General features: G+C 44.4%; 2 protein-coding genes across 2 annotated transcripts in view; one reads left to right on the forward strand and one right to left on the reverse strand.

Annotated features, from left to right (window-relative positions):
- LOC149124869 (annexin A10-like) overlaps window positions 1–12,428 on the forward strand; it is a 40,511-nt gene extending 28,083 nt beyond the window's left edge. The window contains exons 5-10 of the mRNA XM_089302081.1: window positions 518–571; window positions 665–758; window positions 3,961–4,056; window positions 7,184–7,242; window positions 9,855–9,977; window positions 12,106–12,428. Of these exons, the coding sequence (XP_089158207.1) occupies window positions 518–571; window positions 665–758; window positions 3,961–4,056; window positions 7,184–7,242; window positions 9,855–9,977; window positions 12,106–12,174 (495 nt within the window). The 3' untranslated portion in view covers window positions 12,175–12,428. The remainder of the gene's footprint in view (window positions 1–517; window positions 572–664; window positions 759–3,960; window positions 4,057–7,183; window positions 7,243–9,854; window positions 9,978–12,105) is intronic.
- Window positions 12,429–14,556: 2,128 nt separating this feature from the next.
- LOC127486657 (putative ATP-dependent RNA helicase DDX60) overlaps window positions 14,557–22,328 on the reverse strand; it is a 101,313-nt gene continuing 93,541 nt past the window's right edge. Inside the window, 4 exon segments of the mRNA XM_089303228.1 lie at window positions 14,557–16,427; window positions 16,525–16,587; window positions 19,261–19,412; window positions 21,400–21,542. Coding sequence (XP_089159354.1) covers window positions 16,325–16,427; window positions 16,525–16,587; window positions 19,261–19,412; window positions 21,400–21,542 — 461 coding nt within the window. The 3' untranslated portion in view covers window positions 14,557–16,324.

Raw genomic sequence — 22,328 nt, forward strand, 5'->3', positions numbered from 1 at the left:
GGATCACACAGGATGAAGACGAAGTAGTCAAGAAATAGAGACTTACTCCAAACAGTGATAGAATTTGCTCAGGACCGGCACCGCGGCTCACTAGGCTAATCCTCCACCTAGCAGTGCCAGCACACCGGGTTCTAGTCCCGGTTGGGGTGCTGGATTCTGTCCCAGTTGCCCCTCTTCCAGGCCAGCTCTCTGCTGTGGCCAGGGAGTGCAGTGGAGGATGGCCCAAGTCCTTGGGCTTGCACCCCATGGGAGACCAGGAGAAGCTCCTGCCTTCGGATCAGCGCGGTGCGCTGGCCGCAGCACGCCAGCTGTGGCGGCCATTGGAGGGTGAACCAACGGCAAAGGAAGACTTTTCTCTCTCTCTCTCTCTCTCTCACTGTCCACTCTGCCTGTCAAAAAAAAAAAAAAAAAGAAAGAAAAGAATTTGCTCAGGAATGACCTGAGCATGTGATGGTTCCAGGATTTTTGTCAACGTCTACTGAGTCACTTACAAGGAAAACCTGTGCTTATTCTACAGGCAACCAGACAGGAGGGCTACACGGACCCCGCCATGGCCGCCCAGGACGCAATGGTAACTAGAGCCCACGCTGGCCCTGACTGTGTACAGCCTGTGTGGGAGCGGCTGGGTGGGTCTGACACACCTGCGGGCTGTGTACTGTTCCAGGTGCTGTGGGAGGCCTGCCAGCAGAAGACCGGGGCGCACAAAACCATGCTCCAGATGATCCTGTGCAACAAGAGCTACCAGCAGCTGTGGCTGGGTGAGGATGAGCGGGGGCTCTTTCCAGCTCCTCCACTGATTATGACACAGAAAAGAGAACATTCATGGGGCTGGGGCTGGGGCTGGGACACGGGTTAAGCCACCACCTGTGACTCCCACATCCCATATCACATGCCATATCAAGCACCAGCTGGAGTCCCGTGTCCTCTGCTTGTGTTCCAGCTCCCTGCTAATGCACCTGGGGAGCAGGTGATGGCCCATAGCTGAGTCCCTGCCACCCAGGCGGGAGGCCCTGATGGAGCTCCTGACTCCTGGCTTCGAGCTGGCCCATTGGGAAGTAACCAGAGAACTGAAGATCAATCCCTCTCTCACTCCCCCCACCACCACAACTCTTCCTTTCAAACAAATATAACTTTTTAAAAAAGCAAGTAGCTAAGTAGTAAAAAAGGTGCAACAAAGGAAAGTCCATTTACTTCAAAGCTACTTTTTGAATCCTGTTGGTACGGATTTGCTTCATCTCAGGGCATTACCAAGGAATACAGTTTTCTCTATACTTTTATTATTTGCGTTTACTAAATTGCGTAAACTTCCAAATACTGAACCTTTTAAAATTGATATCTATTTTTTGATGAAGAACTTACTCCAAAAATTAGCTATTTCCTGTCAATTACACTGTATGTTTCCTTGAAAACTGGCTGAGGAGCATGGTTCCATGAGTCCGTAACAGCCAGGGTCACTGCTCCTGACACAATCTGTGTGACAGCAGGAGTGTCTCAGTGGTCTCAGAAGGACGCTGACATTAGTCTGACTTTCCCCAAATGTCAGTGCCTTGTTCCCTTACTTAGAAACGAAAGCATCGACTTTGTAAGTTGACCTCATAGAAGTTGAGAGTCGAATCCAGAGGCTGGGGAGAGAAGGGGTGGGGGGAGGCTGGGAAAAGGCTGGCTAACAGGTGCTTAAGTTACACTGGATAGGAGCAGGCAGCTCTGAAGTTCTCCTGCACAATAGGGAGAACACAGATAACGACCTTTGTATTTTTCTCAAAATAAGCTGGAAGAAAGGATTTTGAATGTTTTCATCATGATAAGTGTTTGAGGAGATAGAGATGTTTACCCTGATTTGAACACCATGAACCACCACATGGTACCACTTAATCCTGTACAGTACTTAGTTTTTAAAATGTTGAAAGTTGAAAAAAAAAACTGTTTTTTTTCTATATAAAGCACCAAAGTCTATAAGAATTTTTTGAGAGACCTACTCCCCACTACTCTATATGTTAATTAGAAATCATAGTAAAAAGATACCTCCTCACTTCCAATTTGCTGTAAGAATGAATGAAAACTTAGTTTCCTGTGTTAAAGCCAGATAAGTAAGTTCTTGAAATAGGAAGCTTAATTTAGCAAAATTGGCTGAGTAAACGCCACCCTATGCCCCTAATAGAGATTTCATAGTCCTCATAAAACTCCTCATAGATTAAGATTTACTTATTTATTTGAAAGGCATAATTACAGAGAGAGAGGTAGAGATACAAAAAGAGAGAGCTTCGTTCACTGGTTCACTCCTTAAATGGCCACAATGGTCAGGACAGGACCAGGCCAAACCTAGGGTCCAGGAGCTTCTTCCAGGTCTCTGAAGTGGGTGGCAATGGCCTACACTTGGGCCATCTTTCACTGTTTTCCCAGATGCATTAGCAGTGGGACAGTGGAAGTGGAGCAGCCAGGTCTCAGACTGATGCCCACAGGGGCTGCCAGCATCACAGGCAGTAGCTTTACCTGCTACACTACAATGCCAGCCCCCATAGCTGCTGCTGCTGCTGCTGCTGCTTCTTGTTTTTGTGTGTGTGTGTTTTGTTTTGTTTTGTTTGTTTGTTTGTTTTTTTGTTTGTTTGTTTGTTTGTTTGTTTGACAGGCAGAGTTAGACAGTGAGAGAGAGACACAGAGAAAAAGGTCTTCCTTCCGTTGGTTCACCCCCCAAATGGCCGCTATGGCTGGCACTGCGCCAATCCGAAGCCAGGAGCCAGGCGCTTCCTCCTGGTCTCCCATGCGGGTGCAGGGCCCAAGCACTTGGACCATCCTCCACTGCCCTCCCGGGCCACAGCAGAGAGCTGGACTGGAAGAGGAGCAACCGGGACAGAACCGGCACCCCAACCGGGACTAGAACCCGGGGTGCCAGCACCACAGGTGGAGGATTAGCCTAGTGAGCCGTGGCGCCGGCCCATAGCTTCTTTTTAACATATTACCTTTTACTTGATAGGGAGAGAGACAGAGAACTCCCATCCATTGGTTCACTCCCCAAATATCCTCAACGACTAGGCCAAGGTCAGAGTGGGGGAGCCGGTAACTCAATCCAGGTCTCCCAACTTGAGTGGCAGGAACCCAATTACATGAGCCATCACCTGCTGCCTCCCAAAGTTTTTATTATCAGGAAGCTGGTATTGGGAGCAGAGCTGTGAATCAACCCCAGGCACTCTGATTTGGGATGAAACATGGCATCTTAACTGCTAGGCTGAACACCTGCACCTCTTCCTAGATTGTATGATCACAATTTAATCATCACTAAAAGAACTTTTTTAAAGATTTATTTATTTATTTGAAAGGCAGAGTTACATAGAGAGAGAAGAGGCAGAGAGAGAGGTCTTCCATCTGATGGTTCACTCCCCAATTGGCCGCAATGGCTGGAGCTGCAGCTATCCAAAGCCAGGAGCCAGGAGCTTCTTCCAGGTCTCCCACACGGGTGCAGGGGCCCAAGGACTTGGGCCATCTTCTACTGCTTTCCCAGGCCACAGCAGAGAGCTGGATCAGAAGCGGAGCGGCCGGGACTAGAACCGGTGCCCTTGTGGGATGCCGGTGCTTCAGGCCAGGGCCTTAATTCACTGCGCCACAGCGCCAGCCCTGACTCAAAGAATTTTAACACTTATTTATTCTAATATCTAAGCTCTAGAAGAAGTTTGCTATTGATCTAAGTACAGCTGAGTGTATGTCCTAAACAAAAGGCCCATAAATAACAGCTAGACATGTGCCTCCTGTCAATTTAAATCAGCAGTGATCCCCAGGAAGTAGTGATCATTCTCCAGAAGAGAATAGTAGATCCTTGAAGTCCAAGATCTATGCTGACTCCACTTACACAACCAATAGCAGTATTGTCCATTGCTTTACATAAAATGTTCACCTTCATTATGTACGGCAATCAGCAATTGTTATGATACAAAAAAATCTCCTTTGAATTCTACCAATTTGTTGAAGTTTTCCAGGAATTTCAAAATATCTCTGGGCAAGACATAGTAGATGCCATCAATGATTGTTACGACGGATACTTCCAGCAGCTGCTGGTTGCCATTGGTGAGTGATCATAAATATGAGGTTCAGCGGACCTGTGTGTGCCAGAGTGAATTAGTGAATTACAGGTGCATGAGTGAGCTCTTGGCTGGCCTGGCTGTTCTCCACTGAATAATTATTTAAAGGGGATATAAACCCTACATAGAGAAAGGACATCAGGAGACAGAACGTACAATACGGCCAGGCTGATGACTTTACTGAAGAACTGAGCGCTCTTCTAACATCTGCGTCAACTTTCTGACTAACAAACAGCATTCTCGGATGCTGTCTCTCAGGAACGGTTCTCACTCTGTTAAATCCATGTCACATTTTCTGATTCCTGATCCCCTGTTCAAGAGCAGATCAAGGCCAGCCATGTGGCTTCTTTTCCTCCAAGAAGAAAAGGGGTTTTAGTTTTTTGTTTGGGTTGGTAGGGAGGTGGAGAAGAGTTGGTCACCTTCTCCAAAAAGTTTAAGAGTAAAAAAAAAAAAAAAAAAAAAAAAAAAAAGAGTAAATCCTACCTAAAAGAGATTCACTGAGTTGTTATTTAGTCGTGATTTCTGCAGACAATTGTGAGACACACACTTCCCCCTGCTTCCTAGGTAGAAAAACACTACCTTCCATGCAGAGAAACAGTGATAGTTATCTACAAAATCAACCATAAGTCACCCTTGCTTTTCTTGTCCTGGGTTGTGACAGTTCAATGACTATAAAAGACAGGTCATTGTGAAATATCCCCATAGTAGGTACGCAGGAATTACTTGGATATGAGCAAAATCAATGAGCATTTTGATTTTCCATGCATAGAATAGCATATACCTGCATGAACATGGAGCTGAGAACAGTATTCTCATAGTTTATCTAGTAAAGGAGTTGTTTTTTTTTTTTTTTTTTTTTTTTGGACAGGCAGAGTGGACAGTGAGAGAGAGAGAGAGAGAAAGGTCTTCCTTTTTGCCGTTGGTTCACCCTCCAATGGCTGCCACAGCCGGCGCGCTGCGACCGGTGCACCACGCTGATCCAAAGGCGGGAGCCAGGTGCTGCTCCTGGTCTCCCATGGGGTGCAGTTTCTATGAAAATGGTCTGGTGGAGTTTACAAAACCCTGAAAGAGTATATGACTGCTTACATCTTTGTATTTTTCTGACAATAAGGTACATATGTTCTAGAAAATTCTCAACAAAATCTAGTAACCATACATCACATCAAAACCCTGCCATTTACAAACAAGGCCAAAGGAGGTTAAGTGACTTCCAAAGTCTATGAGCTAATGAGCAACAAAGTTACGAGTGGAGCTCATGTCATCTGAACCTTGCCAGCTCTCTTTCCAATGTAGATCATTGGCACAAAGCGTGGACATAAGACAGGCCACAGTGGGTATCAGAAACACCATAAAACATCTTACCTTGAGTCATTAACTCACTCAGTGAGCACTACTGACCTTTGATGTAGGCACTGCAGACGGAAGAGGAAAGCATCAACAGACACAGCGAAAGTCCTCCTCCTTCAAGGAGCTCACATCCCAGAAGGGACTCAAGGGCGATCACTGAGTTCACTGTTCAGGAGAGGGAGGAAGATGTGGGCTCACAACCTAAAGCAATTACTTGAACGACAGAGAAAATGCTGTTGCGATGCACTTATTCTACGGTTATTCTATGTCATAACCTCTCACACATTAATCACTCAGTCACGCATTCATCCACTTACTCTGTTGAGTGCTACAGTCATCAACTGAATTCCATCCAGGATAGTTGTTGACCAAGGCTCTATGCTGTTCTAATGCTATGGCAGTTTTGATTGGATGACTCCTAAAACTGGCCTAGACTAGTTATGGCCCTTACATGTTCTGCTTAAGTGACTTCAGATCTACCCACAAGTCTATAAGGGACTAAAAGTAGCATTTGGGAAGATGAAGGAACTGCATGGGGGCTATGTCTTGGTGAATCCCACATTAGCAAAGCTTCAGTAACAATGCTGATAAACTGGGCCTTTTGGAAGCCCTACTTAGTTCCTTTTCAAAGATGACAAACTTTGCTTTTCCAGGAACCAACAGAGTTCCAAGAGAAAGAGAGAGATTAAATGAAATTCTGAATGAATCATTACAACACTGCTGCTTCATGTGTTTTCTAAGAGTTGTGGTGTATCAGTCTAAATAACAATCAGAGAAGAGAGTCTCTAAAGAATGAAGACATGGATTTGACAACGACAGAGCATTGTGAAGGGGATATGAGTGTTTTAGTAAACTATGGGAGGGTTCAAGGAGGTTTATTTAGGCAAAGGGAAGAAATTTATGCAAGGACTTGGATACGAAGTTCTTTGTTCTTGGAAAACCAAGGCAGCAGTTGACATCAGTTCATGGGTGTTGGTCCATTGCTGGACAAGCGTTCTCTCTAGAGCATTTTGTCTGAATAAGCTGCAATCATAAACAGTGTTCAAGATCAACCTTGTTCCCGAAATCTGTGGATACCTGCAGGTGTGAGTAGTACAAAGCATGGAGTGCTTGTAGAAGAGAAAGAATCGCTTTGGGATCTCAAGAAAGTTGTTATCCCGGACAGACAGACATGAGCCGTTCCTGCAATACTTCCCAGCCCGAATTCTTTTTTTTTTTTTTTTTTTTTTTTTTTTTGACAGGCAGAGTGGACAGTGAGAGAGAGAGACAGAGAGAAAGGTCTTCCTTTGCCGTTGGTTCACCCTCCAATGGCCGCTGTGGCCGGCGCGCTGCGGCCGGCACACCGCGCTGATCCGATGGCAGGAGCCAGGAGCCAGGTGCTTTTCCTGGTCTCCCATGGGGTGCAGGGCCCAAGCACCTGGGCCATCCTCCACTGCACTCCCTGGCCACAGCAGAGCGCTGGCCTGGAAGAGGGGCAACCGGGACAGAATCCGGCGCCCCAACCAGGACTAGAACCTGGTGTGCCGGCGCCGCTAGGCGGAGGATTAGCCTAGTGAGCCGCGGCGCCGGCCCCAGCCCGAATTCTGTCTAGAGATGACAGGAATGATCTCACCTTGGTGTCATAAACTGTCACAAGTGTGATCATTGCTCTACATGTTGAAATCACCATTCAACATGAGGATTGTAACAGCAGGAAAAAAGCATCTCGTTGTTTCTCAAACATTATCACACCCAGCGCTCCTCCTTTTCATTCTGATTTCTCCTAGTGCTCTGTGTTCGAGATAAACCAGCCTACTTTGCTTATCGACTGCACAGTGCCATCCATGTAAGTAAGACCCACACGTTTTCAAACTTTCTTCAGAAATGGAATCTGTTTTCTCCAATAGCTATTTTTATTTCGATTATTTAAATATTGATTTCCATTCTTGAACATGTATGTAAACAGGTACAAAAAATATATGTCCAAGTGGGGAAAAAAATCATGTTATGCAACGGAAATAAGACTCATCAAAGAAAAGTAGTGCTCTGCTCTCTGTACAGATGTAGGTACCTAAGAAGTGTGGTTCTTTGTTTTCCTGTCCCCCATGTCCTTTGGAGTCTCAGCAGCCACAGAAATGGCAAATTCAAATGCTTTTTATTTCCAAAGAGCGCACATCATCTTATGCAAACACAAAATATGTGGCACCAAGAAGAACATGTCAAAAAATTATACTCTTGGCAAGGAATTGCTACTTTCCTAAAGTTTAAAAACACAAAATAATGCTAATGGTTATTTTTAAACATGAGGTGTTGTTTTCCAAACATACTTAAAGTAATGGCTAGACAGTGCTAAATTCTAAGCTATTTTATAATTGACATTTTTTTTCACATTTTATTATGATAATCACATTCTTTGGAGCATTTGTGTTTAGGGAAACAAACAGGTACACCAGATAATATGAGGGGACTTCAAAAAGTTCATGGAAATGGATTTAAAAGATAAATTTGTTTTGATGCCCAAATTTTGAAATCCATGCATTTATACAGTCTTTAAGAAAATAAAATTCAGCCGGCGTCGCAGCTCACTAGGCTAATCCTCCGCCTTGCGGCACCGGCACACAGAGTTCTAGTCCTGGTCGGGGCGCCAGATTCTGTCCCGGTTGCCCCTCTTCCAGGCCAGCTCTCTGCTGTGGCCAGGGAGTGCAGTGGAGGATGGCCCAAGTGCTTGGGCCCTGCACCCCATGGGAGACCAGGAGAAGCACCTGGCTCCTGCCATCGGATCAGCGTGGTGCGCCGGTCGCAGCACACTGGCCGCAGCGGCCATTGGAGGGTGAACCAATGGCAAAAGCAAGACCTTTCTCTCTGTCTCTCTCTCACTGTCCACTCTGCCTGTCAAAAAAAAAAAAAAAAAAGAATATAAAATTCATATTATAAAAACAAAACTAGACATAGATTTTAAACTTTTTTGCACCAAAATACTTATTTTTTAATTCTATTTTTCCACAAACTTTCTGAAGTCCTCTCATGTACACTTTATCCATAATGTGCATGAAATATATTTGAAGATTGTATATACATCTGTGTGTGTGTGTGTGTGTGTGTGTAGAGAGAGAACCTTGAAAACTTAAAAAAATCTAATGACACAGTAATTTTAGTAGCTTTATCTTCAAAGTAATTTTTATACACCAACTTCTTAAATGCAGCCAGCATGCCAAGAAAATACTTATAGTCAAGGGTACTTTATTGTGCATCTTCTGAGTTGAGTATTTATTTACGCACAAGAACCGAAGTAAGTTCCAGTTATAGAAAGGAAGTAACCCTTCCAAGGAGAAAAGATTGATTTGATTGAAGTTGTATTTGAAGTAGAGCAGTGTGTTGGGCAAAGCTATGGGGTGATTCAAGTCTTTGCTCCAAAGAGCCAACAACAGAGAAAGCTTCACTAGTCCATGACCATGGAAAATCACCTCAGCTACCCTGATCCCACTGATGCCTAAATTCAGAGCTACTTAGTCTAAGTATCGCATATGTCCATAGGTTGTATGGGAGCAGGAAGGCGTGTGCACTCACAAGTGGTTGGGAGGCGAGGGGGAGGGCTGCATAGTCAGGTAATCAAATGTCTGATATATGAGGACCTCAGATGCCAAATATTTGTCAAAAAGGCCATTTCCCCATTCACACACTAAAGCATCTTCCTGTGTTCTCCCCAGGGCACTCTAAGTTAATGACCTACAATCTACATTTGGGAACTTGGTTGGATCATTCATTTTAATCACCTCAAATTGTGAGATCTATTATCCCAATTATCAAAAATTGCATTATGCTTGCTGGCCACTAGAGATCACCATTCCCCAATCTGGAAAGAGTTGGAACCATTTGTCAAGCAGTATATCTGCGAGAAGTACATGGCCATTGATCTTGTATTCTGGGGTATTTAAATCAGAAAGTACTTCAAGCACCTGGGGCTCTTATTTTTACAACTTTTCAACAATCACCAGATTACAGAATGACAATGTAATGACAATGTAATGTCTTATATCCATGATCTACTAATAAAGGTTGGAATCTCTCCTCCCCAGGATATTTATCTAGAAAGAACACATAATGAGATTTGCCATTTACAGCATGAAATGTGACAGAGACAATATGAAGGTTGGCCAGGATGGAAAAGGGAGAAACTATTACAGAGTCAGGAAGAAAGGACAGGGGTCAGAGTCAAGGCCATGACCCAGGGCAGGCGAGACGTCAGGTGGAACAGAATAACTCACCCTAAGTGCGCTTGAAGTGAGCAGAAGTCACAGAGGCAGCTCTCAGGGTCAGGCTGAGCACCATGGGATGGGACAGCAGTGCCTGCATTTGAGGACTAGGAGAACAGCAGTCGCTCCAGCCAAGGGCTCAATCTCTCTTGATGCTCAAGTACTATTTCCTCAACCCACCTCCCTCCCCTTCTGTATCTTTTAGGACTTTGGTTTCCATAATAAAACCGTGATCCGGATCCTCATTGCTAGAAGTGAAATAGACTTGATGACCATAAGAACACGGTACAAAGAGAGATATGGGAAATCCCTGTTTCATGATATCAGAGTAAGTCTACTGCGTGTGAGCAACGTGACCCCCTTCTCATCGTTTCTGAAACTGTGACTGTGCTAAACGCTTTGATTTGAATGCTTTCTTGGTAGAGTCCTAATAGGGGCAGTCTGGGTTACTACTCGAGCAACTACTACTGTTGCCTTTGAGTACAACAGTTTGCAGCCACAGACAACCCCTTCACCTGAATTGACAGAGCTGACTCCTCTTAGTCTAAGGTAAATCACAGATGTAACCAAATAAAACATCCATGCCCTAGAATTGCACCTTATGAGCTAAATTCTGAAGTGTGATCAGGATGAGGAAAAACACGTTTTTGCAGCAAGATCATATTAATGGTGAAGAGATTCTAAAACCAGTCCAGCTGGGCTCTCACAAGCCATGGAAAGCAAGCAGCCAGCCAGACGCTGTCAACCGGCCACTGTGAAGTTTGGCACTACTGGTTGTAGAACACTCTACACATCAGAAGGAAACAAGTCAGCTCTTCATCCTGATACCTCTAACCTCTACTGTGGGTTTTGATAAAAGCTATCAGAATACATAAGATCAGCTATGTAATTTTTAGGACCCAGTGAAAAATAAACACTCCTTGGCCTCTTGTTCAAACTAATTCTAAAGATGCTGGCAATGGGGCACTGAGAACATGTCATAGTTTGCATCTGCACAGAGCTAAGGGCTGTATCCTTGTTCATGTGTTTTCAATGGAAATTTTCAACTTCTGGAAACAGCTCTTTAATTTATTGGAAGAGTGATCCAGAAGCAATTCAACAACCCAAAGACCCAGAGATCATAAATCCAGAAGACTTTGCAGGCCCTTTGCAGCCCAGGTGGAGCAGTTAAGGGAATCCAATTCCTTTATCTTTGCTAAAGCTCTCCTTACATCCACCTCTAAAACCTCCGAAACCTTCAACTCGTTTGGGACACTAAATATTTCCCATGGAGCAATGCAGGTCATAACTCCTTCTCCACATGAATGGCTAGGTCTTAGCTGCTTAGCATAATGAATCTCAGCCACCTCAAAGTCTGCTAAGAGTTCACATAATTAGAGCAACTTCAGGATGCATTCAAAGCCGTGAATGAGAATTACATGACAACATTGTGCAAGAGAACATTAATACGATAGCTGATTTTTTAACAAAGATAAATTTTTATCATATTTTATTTATTACTATCATTGTTTGGGGAAATTTAGAAACTACAGAAGAGCAAAAAAGTAAAAATAAAAACTTCCCTAATTCTCCACCGCAGAATAAAATTTTGTTGTAGGTGCTGCTATGGTCTGAATGTTGGAGGACCCCACAAAATTCAGATGGGGAAATCCTAGTCTCCTAATCCTCTGTATGGGATTAATGTCTTCATAGAATGGGGTTCACCACATGAGGTTAGAGTGAGAAGGCGGCTGTCCATATGAGCACGGACCCTGGGTAGACACCGGATCTGCCAGCAACTTGATCTTGGCCATTCCAGCACCCAGATCCAAGAGAAATAAGTTCTTGTCATTTATAACATTCCAGCTTGATGGTATTTTGTTATAGCAACCCAAATAGATGGCTGCTTTGGGTTGTCTTTTAAAAATAAATAACTACTGATATGTCTCATTAATAAAAGGAATCCTTCTACTGAATCATGGTATCCCACTCTATAAACTGTAACATACTTAAGCTACCTCACATGATTTTACACCGCTTTTCAGTTTTTCACTATTATACACAGCATAACTAATAATTTCAAATCTATTTCCTGAGATAGGATTACTGCATTCATGAATATGAGCATTTTTAAATCTTTGGAGATGCAGCAACAATTTTTCCCCAGGCTCCGCCCTGATTTATACCAATAATAATGTAAGACAGCTCTTTCTACAGCTGAGGAGATTGAATTCTACTGCAAGTCACTGTTGTGCTAAGCAGACGTCAATCAACGCGCTTTCACCCACACACTGCTGACTATCCCCACAGCATTATGTTTCAGTGGTTTCACTGGGAACCATTCTCAGAAACATTAAATCTTTAGATTAAAAAAAAGTGAATAATTTTGGGAAGGCTAATTTTGCACTTCAGAAACACTGTGTTTCTCCGACAATTTTATTTCATATACGTTGTATTTTTTTTTCTTTCCTTTTCAGCACTTTGCTTCAGGGCACTATAAGAAGGCACTGCTGGCCATCTGTGCTGGTGACATGGAGGACTGCTGACACAGAGGGGAGGATGGGGAGCGCCGGGCACTCTTCACAGACACATCAGAGCACAGAGTGTGACACATGCGTTGTCACTCACACCACCACCAAACTACAAGATCAAATTTTCTCTTCTGTCTGTAAAATTATTCCAAAATCTATGAATGAAAATCTATGATCAAGGATTTGCACCTGTTATTTGATCATCAAAGAATTAATTTGTATATGATGGAATAATAACAATATTGCCATGGAATATGGTGTTTTGGTTTTTCTTCAAGACTTAATCATTTGAAAGGCAGAGTTAACACAGAGGGAGAGATAGAGAATGAAAGAGAGAGATCCTCCATCTGTGGTTCACTACCCAAATGGCCACAAGCAGCCAGGAACCTAGAACTCCATCCAAGTCCTCCATGTGGGTACAAGGACCCAAGCACTTGAACCATCTTTGTCTGCTTTCCCAGGTACACTGGCAGGGAACTGGATCAGAGGTAGAGCAGCTGGGTGTTCTTATGGGATACTAATGTCACAGGTGGCAGCTTAATCCACTGTGCCGGCCCCAGAATAGGTTTTATTTAAATGAGAATTATCTGTACCCGACAGGGAATCTACTCAAGACTTTCCTTAGTGTATTTTGGGACAGCAAGGAAAATGCATTGTGTGATCATCCTATTTAGAGGAATTTTCAAACTTCTGTAAAAATACAATAAAGTTCAAGTGAACTCCTATGGCAGTCTTTAAAATAAAATGCTCAGTTAGTTGTCGCCAATCAGGGAGAACATATGATATTTGTCCCTTTGGGACTGGCTTAATTCACTCAGCATAATGTTTTCCAGATTCCTCTATCTTGTTGCAAATGACCGGGTTTCATTGTTTTTGACTGCTGTATAGTATTCTATAGAGTACATGTCCCATAACCATTTTAGTATTTTTTTGTTCTAGTACTATTGTTTGAACTCTGTAATTAACACACAATTATTCTTAGGTATTTAAATTTAACTGAAAAGTGATCCCTGTTAAATATAAGAGTGGCAATAAGAGAGGGAGGATACGTACAATTTGGGACATGCTCAATCGGACTTGCCCCAAATGGTGGAGTTAGAAATGTGCCAGGGGATTCCAATACAATCCCATCAAGGTGGCATGTACCAATGCCATCTCACTAGTCCAAGTGATCAATTTCAGTTCACAATTGATCACACTGATAGGACTTAGAGTCAAAGGGATCACACAAACAAGACTAGTGTCTGCTAATACTAGCTGATAGAATCAAAAAGGGAGAGAACGATCCAACATGGGAAGCGGGATACACAGCAGACTCATAGAATGGCAGATGTCCTAAATAGCACTCTGGCCTCAGAATCATCCCTTAAGACATTCAGATCTGGCTGAAGAGCCCATGAGAGTATTTTAGGCATGGAAAGCCAAGACACTCTGGCAAAAAAAAAAAAAAAAAAAAAAAAACACTAAATGAAAGATCTCTTGCAAGTGAGATCTGCGAGTGAGATCCCAGTGGAAAGAACAGGGCCATCAAAGAAGGAGGTACCTTTCTCTGAAGGGAGGAGAGAACTTCCACTTTGACTATGACCCTGTCAGAATAAGATCAAAGTCGGCGAACCCAAAAGGCTTCCATAGCCTTGACAACTCATGACTAGGGCCTAGGGAGATTACTGATGCCATAAACAAGAGTGTCAAATTTTTAAGTCAACAACAGGAGTCACTGTGTACTTAATTCTCATGTGGGATCTGTCCTTAATGTGTTGTCCAATGTGAAGTAATGCTATAACTAGTACTGAAATAGTATTTTTACACTTTGTGTTTCTGTGTGGGTGCAAACTGATGAAATCTTTACTTAATATATACTGAATTGATCTTCTGTATATAAAGATAATTGAAAATGAATCTTGATGGGAATGGAATGGGAGAGGGAGCAGAAGATGGGAGGGGTGCGAGTGGGAGGGAAATTATGGGGGGGAGCCAATGCAATCCATAAACTGTACTTTGGAAATTTATATTTACTAAATAAAAAAATACATAAATAAAATAAAATGCATATAAAGCAGCAAAATGCAGCCAGACATATGCATATCAAGTTCACAAGAGACTTGGATGTCCTAATAAGATATGCATATTTGACAACACTCTGTTAAAGGCAACTTATCTCCTGCTAATTTTTATTTTGAGAAGCAGAGAAACTGACAGGCTGAGACCTCCCATCTGTGACAAAAACCAAGAGACAGGAACCAAAGTTGGTTCTCCATGTGAATGGCAGAGATCTAACTACCTAAGCAATCACCAACCACCCACACCCCCACCACCAGGGGTCCACATTAGCAGGAAGCTGGAATCAGGAGCCAGAGCCAGGCACTGAACAAAAGCACTACTAGGTGGGACAAAGGCTTTTTTTTAAAGATGTATTTATTTATTTGGAAGTCAGAGTTACACAGAGAGAGGAGAGGCAAAGAGAGAGAGAGAGGTCTTCCATCTGCTGGTTCACTCCCCAATTGGCCACAATGGCCAGAGCTGTGCTGATCCGAAGCCAGGAGCCAGGATTTTCTTCCAGGTTTCCCACGCAGGTACAGGCATCCAAGGACCTGAGCTATCTTCTACGGCTTTCCCAGGCCATAGCAGAGAGCTGGATTGGAAGTGGAACAGCCAGGACTTGAACCAGCATCCATATGGGGTGCTGGCACTGCAGGCAGCAGCTTTACCTGCTATGCCACAACGCCAGGCATCTTAACAACCAAGCGTAATGCCAATCAGTTGCCCAAGCAATGTGAGGAAATCCATCGCTCCACGTTTTTGTCTTCACTTCTTCAGATCGGCATCAAAGACTCTCAAATGCTTTGTGCCATCAGTAAAGCCCGATTCCCTCTGTCTCCCACAATTCAGCAGGTCAGCAACACACTCAGCTCAGATTTGGGAGAGAACACAAACTGATGCCACAATCCAGCCACGAAGGAAAGCAGAGGCAGGGACAGGTGAGTTTAGCTCAGAAGACTCCCGGGCTCAGCCAGAGCAGACAACACACCAGGGTGGTCGGGAGCGGTGGTGGGTGAGGCTGAGCAAGGCGATCCAGCCGGATGGCCTGGTGAGGGTTCTACTGTGCTTATCCCACATGGGACTTTTTCAACAGCATATGGTCTAGTCCCTGTGTGCTTGCTCCTGCTGGTCTCGGGGGGGATGGGGGAACGTACCCAGAGCCTAAGTGTCTGATAGGAGGAATGAAATGGAGCACTCACATTACAGGACTTGGGTACAACATGAACTCTCAGCAATAATTAGACTTCTGAAGTCAATGTCAAGATTCCAACTCCCTTCTAAGGGCTGTTATCACATAATTTTAAATCGAGCTTGACTTCTAGTTTTAAATTCTCATGATCTGAACATTTCAAGGCCAAAATAGTCATTGCATACATCTATCAAATTATCACACTGCAGCCCACAAGTAAGTACAATTAAAATAATTTGAAAATAGCAACTGTTTGAGCTATTTAGCATATATTACTTTTGCATGCTAAAATGCTCATAGAAGGAAAATGTTAGATTCTGTTGAGAATTCAGGTATTTAAAAAAAGGGTTTCTTTGCTATGATGTCTTTCAATAATTACGCAACCTATACTTTAGCTAGGCAACGTATTTTACTTCTAGAATCAGCTGTGGGAGAGTGAGGTGAACAGTGGCTCGGGGAACATCCTGGGCTGACACTGCCAGTCACAGCTGATGTGTGCAAGCACAGCCGCTCGGGGACAATCATCTGAGATGTCACTGGGGAGCTGTTTAAGGAGAGGCCACTCAGCGGGGCTTAGTCTGAGGGTGGGCCACGGTTCAGGACCCCTGTGAGGAGGGAAGAATCCTGAGTAAAGTTGGAGCAGGTCAAGGTCAAGCAGGAGCAGGTCAAGGTAACTGCTATTATGTCCAGATTGCTTAGGGAAGAAAACACATCAGCTGGCTTTTTTGGGAGACATGAATGGGAATTTGGAGGGAGAATCAAGCATTGGCACAGGGAAGCGAGGGAATGCTGGGTGTCTTATCAGAGTCTTATGGGAAAGGGTGGTTCCTGCACAGCCATTTGCAAGCCTCTTTCCTGAAGCGCTAAGGTGCAGGGAGCTCTTAGCCGTCTTCATCTTCCAGGAAGTTCCTAGGACCTGGTTTAACACAGACAGCGTCATCTTCGTTTCCAAAGTTTCTTACTGAAGGCATCACTCAGTTGTTGAAATGCTAACACAACATTGTCATCCTCATCACCGCACAGCTCACTTAGTGAAATTCTGTATAAAAACATACAGTGTTTATTAGCACTGTGATGTGTGCCTAGAGATGTTTAACTGGTTCTATGGGCTTCCAACACTGAGAAGTGTACGGTACCTGATGGACTGAATGGTCAGTGTGAAGTCTCTGATTAAGTGAAAAGCATCGCCCATGTTCAACCTACAGATAAACAAGAGTAAAATGACACGTGAGGGAATGAAGTGGGTTCTGGTGTGCCCCCCGAAGCAGGGGGAGTAATCCATGGATGCTGCACTGTCGGCCTGTCCAGAGACACTGTCAACGCAGCTCTGGGAGCGCGCAGTCTCTGGCTTGCCCTCGGCAGGGCCAATGCTTTGCTTCTGCGTTCAGCTCCAGGTAGCCTGGTAAACAGGCTCATCATTTGGCTAAAAAAAAGACACAACTTTCCATGCTCTTGTATATTAGGGCATTGATATTACCAGAATTAATATTACAGTGTCCAGTACGGGAGAGTCAGTGAGAGACAGAGTGGGCTGCTGTAAGGACACATCCCCTAGTAAAAGCATAAAATAGAGAGCAGGCAAAAACTATCAGTCAGCTTTATCAGACTCTGGGAAACAAAGGCTTAACTCTGAATCAAGAAAAAGGCGGGAAAACTGTGACATCTTTACTCCCCCTCCTCCATCCTCCCCTTGAGCTCAGGGGCACTGTTGAAGACAGCAGCCCATGCTCGCTGTGGGGGCCCTTGTTCCCTGGTTGCAGGGGGAGCGGAGCCGCCCTGTCAGTTCTGAGCTGTCCAGGGGCCGCCTGAAGGAGGGGTGAGGCACTTGCCCTTGCGGAGCCTGCGTCGGCACTCAGAGAGAGAGAAGCAGCAGGCACTCCTTGAGAACACGGCAAGGCAATCTAACAACCTGCTGCCGTCTGTCTGGTTCCGTTTTTGATCTTTGTCTTAAATTCACTCCCTTCTTGCACTGTTCCTAGAGACCTGCGAGAGGTGAAAGCGTAGGCTCATCTCACGCTTTCCCTGAGCGAACCTTCTGCCTTAGGCATGTACATGTTGTTGACCTTGTCACCATGGTCGTCGTAGTTTTTTAATTCCCCCAACACACACTGCTTTAGTATACTCTTTATTCTCAAATAAACTTTCTTCCAGCAATTCCTCATCAGTTTTCAATACTCCATGACAACGTCTCAACAGACAAAAGGCAGAGGAAGGCAGAATGCGTTCTCTCTCGGCCTGACTGCCCGAGATGCTGATCCACTCTTGAACTCGAACCTGAACTATCAGGAGTTCATGGTTCTCAGGCTTTGGGACTCAAGCTAGAATTTACAGCACTGACTTCCCTGGGTCTCTGGCTGGGTCTTCGTAGTCTCCATAATCATTTGAGCCAACTCCTTAAATAAAAAATTAAATGATAGATGGATGATAGATACAAAGGGACTTGCTAGACAGATACTCTTTCTCTGGAGAAGGTTAACACAGGGGATAATTTTAACACCATGGTGCAAATGACATGCAAGTGTATGAACACATGCTCAGCATTGTTAGTATTTAGAAAAATTTAGATCAGAACCATGAGATACCCCTTGATACCTACCACCATGGTTATAATAAAGGAGAAAAATGAAATAACAAGCATGGTAGATGGTGGAGAAATTTAAATCCTTGTACATTGCTGGGGCAATGTTTACTTTCATGGAACCTGGTTTACTTTTGTGGAAAACAATTTTCAGTCTCTCAAAATGGTACACATTGAGTTAACATGACTCAGCAATTCTATCCCTACATACAGATCCAAAAGAATTGAGAACAGGAATGCAAAGCAACGCGTGTGCATGCATGTTCATAGCACCAGTGCTCACAACTGCCAAAGGTGGAAACAACCCAAATGTTCAACTACATAAAAGAACTGTGTATGTACACACGAGGACACTTCAAGAAGTCTGCAAAAATAAAACACAGTGATACGCATTTGGCGCAGCAGTGAAAATGCTGCTTGGGATGGTCTTATCCCATCTCAGAGTGCCTGGGTTTGAGTTCTGGCTGATTCCTGATTCCTGTTGCCTGCTAACGTGTACCCTGGGAGGCACCAGTAATGGCTCAAGTTATTGGGTCCCTGTCACCCACATGAGAGACCTGGACTAAGATCCCAGCCACGGCCATATTTGGCATTTGAGGAGTAAATCAGTGAATGAAAGATCCCTCTCTGTCTCTTCTCTCTGCCTCTCAAATAAAAGACAAATATAAAGTGTTTGGGGAAAAAATGAAATAAAACAAAACGTTTACTTTCATTCAAAAAAATATTTTGAAATCCAGGCAGGCATTCTTTTCATAATATGCATCTGCCAAGAACATTTGGAAGACCCCTCCTACAACGGACCAAAGTACTGAAACCTGCACCAGCATGGACACTGGAGTATTACAGTGAAAGAAGCCAGACACGCAAGGTTACACAGCCACGTGATTCCCTTCATAGTAAACACCCAGACCAAGGCAAACCCACGGAGCCAGAGGGCAGACTGGCAGTGTCAGAGAGAGGACAGGAACTATTCCTTGAAGGTCAGGGACTTTCCCTGGGGGTATGAGCATGTTTTGTCACTAGATAGCAGCAGTGCATGCACAATGCTGCAAATATACCTAAAGCCACTGTACTACTCACTTAAAAATGGTTAATTTTATGTCATGTAGACTTCATCTCTAGGAAAAAAAAACCTTGTAATTGTTCAAAACAAACTGCCTCTTAATTATCCTTCTTAAACACTGCATCTTAAAATTAATGCCACAGAAACCATAGCAATGCATCAGCCCCCTTAACCTCCATTACACAAACACACAGATGTATCTGGAGCATGTTAAAGTAGGAGCAGTCATACCAGTTGTCTGAAGCCAGTGAGAACAGGGAACCATGCTTGTAGAAGTCCAGTGCATAGGCGTTCAAGAAATACTTCCAGCCACTTTGATCCCGTTTGTTCAAGCAAAGGAGAGGAACATTGCTGACATCCACACTGAGTGTTCGTAAGATAGCCTGGGGGTACACAGAGGCCTCAGGTTACTCACATTTTTCTCTTAAAGTGACCTTTATTATAAAATCTGGTCACCATGGTTCATTGTCGGTAGCTAGTTAAAGCAGTAACCCAGGAGGCAGCGTTGTACAGCAGGTTAAGTCTCACCTGCAATAAAGGCTCACCACATCGAAGTGCTTTTTCTAGACCACCTGCTCTGCTTCCCATCCAGATCCCTGCTGATGTGCCTGGGAAAGCAGTGGAGGATGGCCCAGGAGCTTGGGCCCCTGCACCCACATAGGAGACCCAGAAGAAGCTCCTGGCTCCTGGCTATTGACTGGCCCATCCCCAGCTTCTATGGCCTTTTGGAGAATGAGCCAGCATCTCTCACCCCACCCCACTGTCACTCTGCCTCACAAATAAATAAATCATTTAAAATAAAACAATAACTCAATACATGTTTAGTACTAGTATCAGACAGTAAACAGTGTACCAAATTTCCCAAAACTATAATATAACTGACCAGATAAAATATCAAAACTGTTTTTAAAAGCATGGAAATGATGGCTCCAATTTATTTAGAATTAATTTTACATGGTCAGGCCTTTGTTGTGGTGTACCAGGTTGGGCCACTGCCTTCAGTGCCTGCATCCAATATGGGCACCTGTTCGCGGTCCAGCTGCTCTGCTTCCAAACCAGCTCCCTGCTAGAGCGCCTGGGAAGGTGGTGGAGGATGGCCCAAGTACTTGAGCCCCTGCACACATGTGGGAGACCTGGGGAAGGTTCTGGGCTCCTGGCTTTGGCCTGGCCCAGCCCCAGCCATTGCGGCCACTTGGGGAGTAATCAGCAGATGGGAGATTTTCTCTCTATATATTTCTCTATTTCTCTCTTTCTGTAACTTTGCCTTTCAATAAGTAAAAGAATTTACACGGCCACTTTTACAACTTCAGAAACATATTACAAATATTTCTTAGATTAATTCTCCCTGAAGAAAATATTTCTGAATGTCCAAGCTTTATCTTGGCAACAACACACAGTGAGAGTGTTGTTCTTCCCCACACTCCACAATATCTGTTCTTATACTGCTTTCCAGGACACAATGACCAGATCGTGGCAAGTGACACAGTCCCAGTCATCAGGGCTCATTTTCTGTCAACTTGCTACCTGAATAAACTGTCCGGGGACAGTCAGGACTGGAAGTCTGACCATGCCACAGTGACCGCTTTGGCTCATACTGAATCATTCACATCTCCATGCTGCACCACACACCACTCTATGCGTTCAGACATAAAAAATAAAAATAAAAACAGAAACAAAACACATTGCCCTCGAATGACTGACAGCAGGATCTAACTCCAGTGTGCACTCTGGACGTAAAACCCAGAGACGCTCCCGAGACTGCACTGCTGGCAGGTGACGTGGACGGCCAGGTCTCCTTGGCTCACACCTGGAGTAGCAGGGGCTTATGAGAGGCAGTGCATACAGCTGCTGTGGTCCGGATATGGCTTTGGATGTCGCATGTCCCCAAAAGGCCCCCATGGTAGAAGCCTGTTCCCTAAGGTGGTGGCATTAGGAGGAGGGGAAACCTTTAGGAGGTGGGGCTGAGTGGAAGGCCTTCAGGTGATGCGGGTTGTTCCAAACACCTGAGCTCGGGCCCAGGCTCTCTGCTTCCTAGCTCACCACATGATCTTTCCTGCACACACAATACAGAGCCTCACCAGGGTCTGCACCAGGTCCCCAGACTTGAACCTCCAAACCTGTGAGCTAAACAAACTTTTTTCCTTGCCTCTGGTATTTCACTGTAGTATCGAAAAGCTGACTAATGCCACGGTGACTGAGAAACCTCCCTGTTTTCCTGGTATTTTTTATTTTAAAAGTATTTTCCCACGCCACTGGGAAGCATCACTATTCAGACATGAGACACTGACCTAGTGTTCTAATCAGATAAAGGCTATTTCTCATCGATGAATAAACAGAATGAAAGAAATTGTCACAACAAAACGGACTTACGTCATTTGTCATGTGAACACCAAACAAATCCTGATCCGTGATATTGGACAGGCAAGCAAATGGGGAGACAGCAGATCTGCTCTCAGTCCCGGGCATCAGATGAGACACCAGCTCAGAGTCTTCACGCTCTTTACCTGAAAAGTCTAGGAAGAAGCAAATGGAAAACCATTCTCCTATGAAACATAAACCATTTGAAACTAATCAAATTCATTTATACCATTATTACCAGAAAATTTATTGGAGGTTTGTTTTAAGCAAACACTCTGGGGATTGTATTGCTGGATCACCACTGTGAAGACTTTCTTCTCCCTAAACCAAACTCATTCTAGCATCTGCTAGTGGCTCTACCACTCGGTGGTCCCATGTGGCGGCTCCGTGCGTCCACCTACTGCGAACTTATGTGGACACTGTTTACTAAGGGGGATGCAGATGCTTCATTGAGCCCTATTGGATCCAAGGACCTGAGCTCAAAAACCGGGGTCACCTACCTGCCCTCTACAACGGCTTCATATTCAGATTCCTCTCAAGACGCAGGGGAGTGTTACAGCTGCCAAGTTTCGCGTAATGGAGTTAAAGCTGGCTTCACCGCCTACTCTCCTGTGTTAACTCTACTGTGCATACACCCGCGGATGGCAAGGAAGTCCCACTTCCCTCACCAGGAGGCAAAAGTGGGGAGGGACACTTCCGGTCCCTGTGCAGCTCACCCATCTCACTGCAGGCCTGAACAGTGGGTCTGGTAGAGGGAGATACTCAACGTCCAATCAAATCATTCTCTCTCTCTCTCCACTGTCCCCATGTCTTCCTTCCGTGCTTCTAGTGTGCTGATTTCTTGGATCCCATGTGTCCTGCTCTCCCTCTGTGAATGATTCGCTCTCTTCTGTTTCCTCTCTGTCTTTCTGCTCCTCCTTGCCCCATTTCTTCCTCTTTTT

This window comes from Oryctolagus cuniculus, chromosome 8, assembly GCF_051225735.1.
Source record: "Oryctolagus cuniculus isolate XC-2025 breed Fujian yellow rabbit chromosome 8, ASM5122573v1, whole genome shotgun sequence".
In the NCBI taxonomy this organism is placed as follows: domain Eukaryota; kingdom Metazoa; phylum Chordata; class Mammalia; order Lagomorpha; family Leporidae; genus Oryctolagus; species Oryctolagus cuniculus.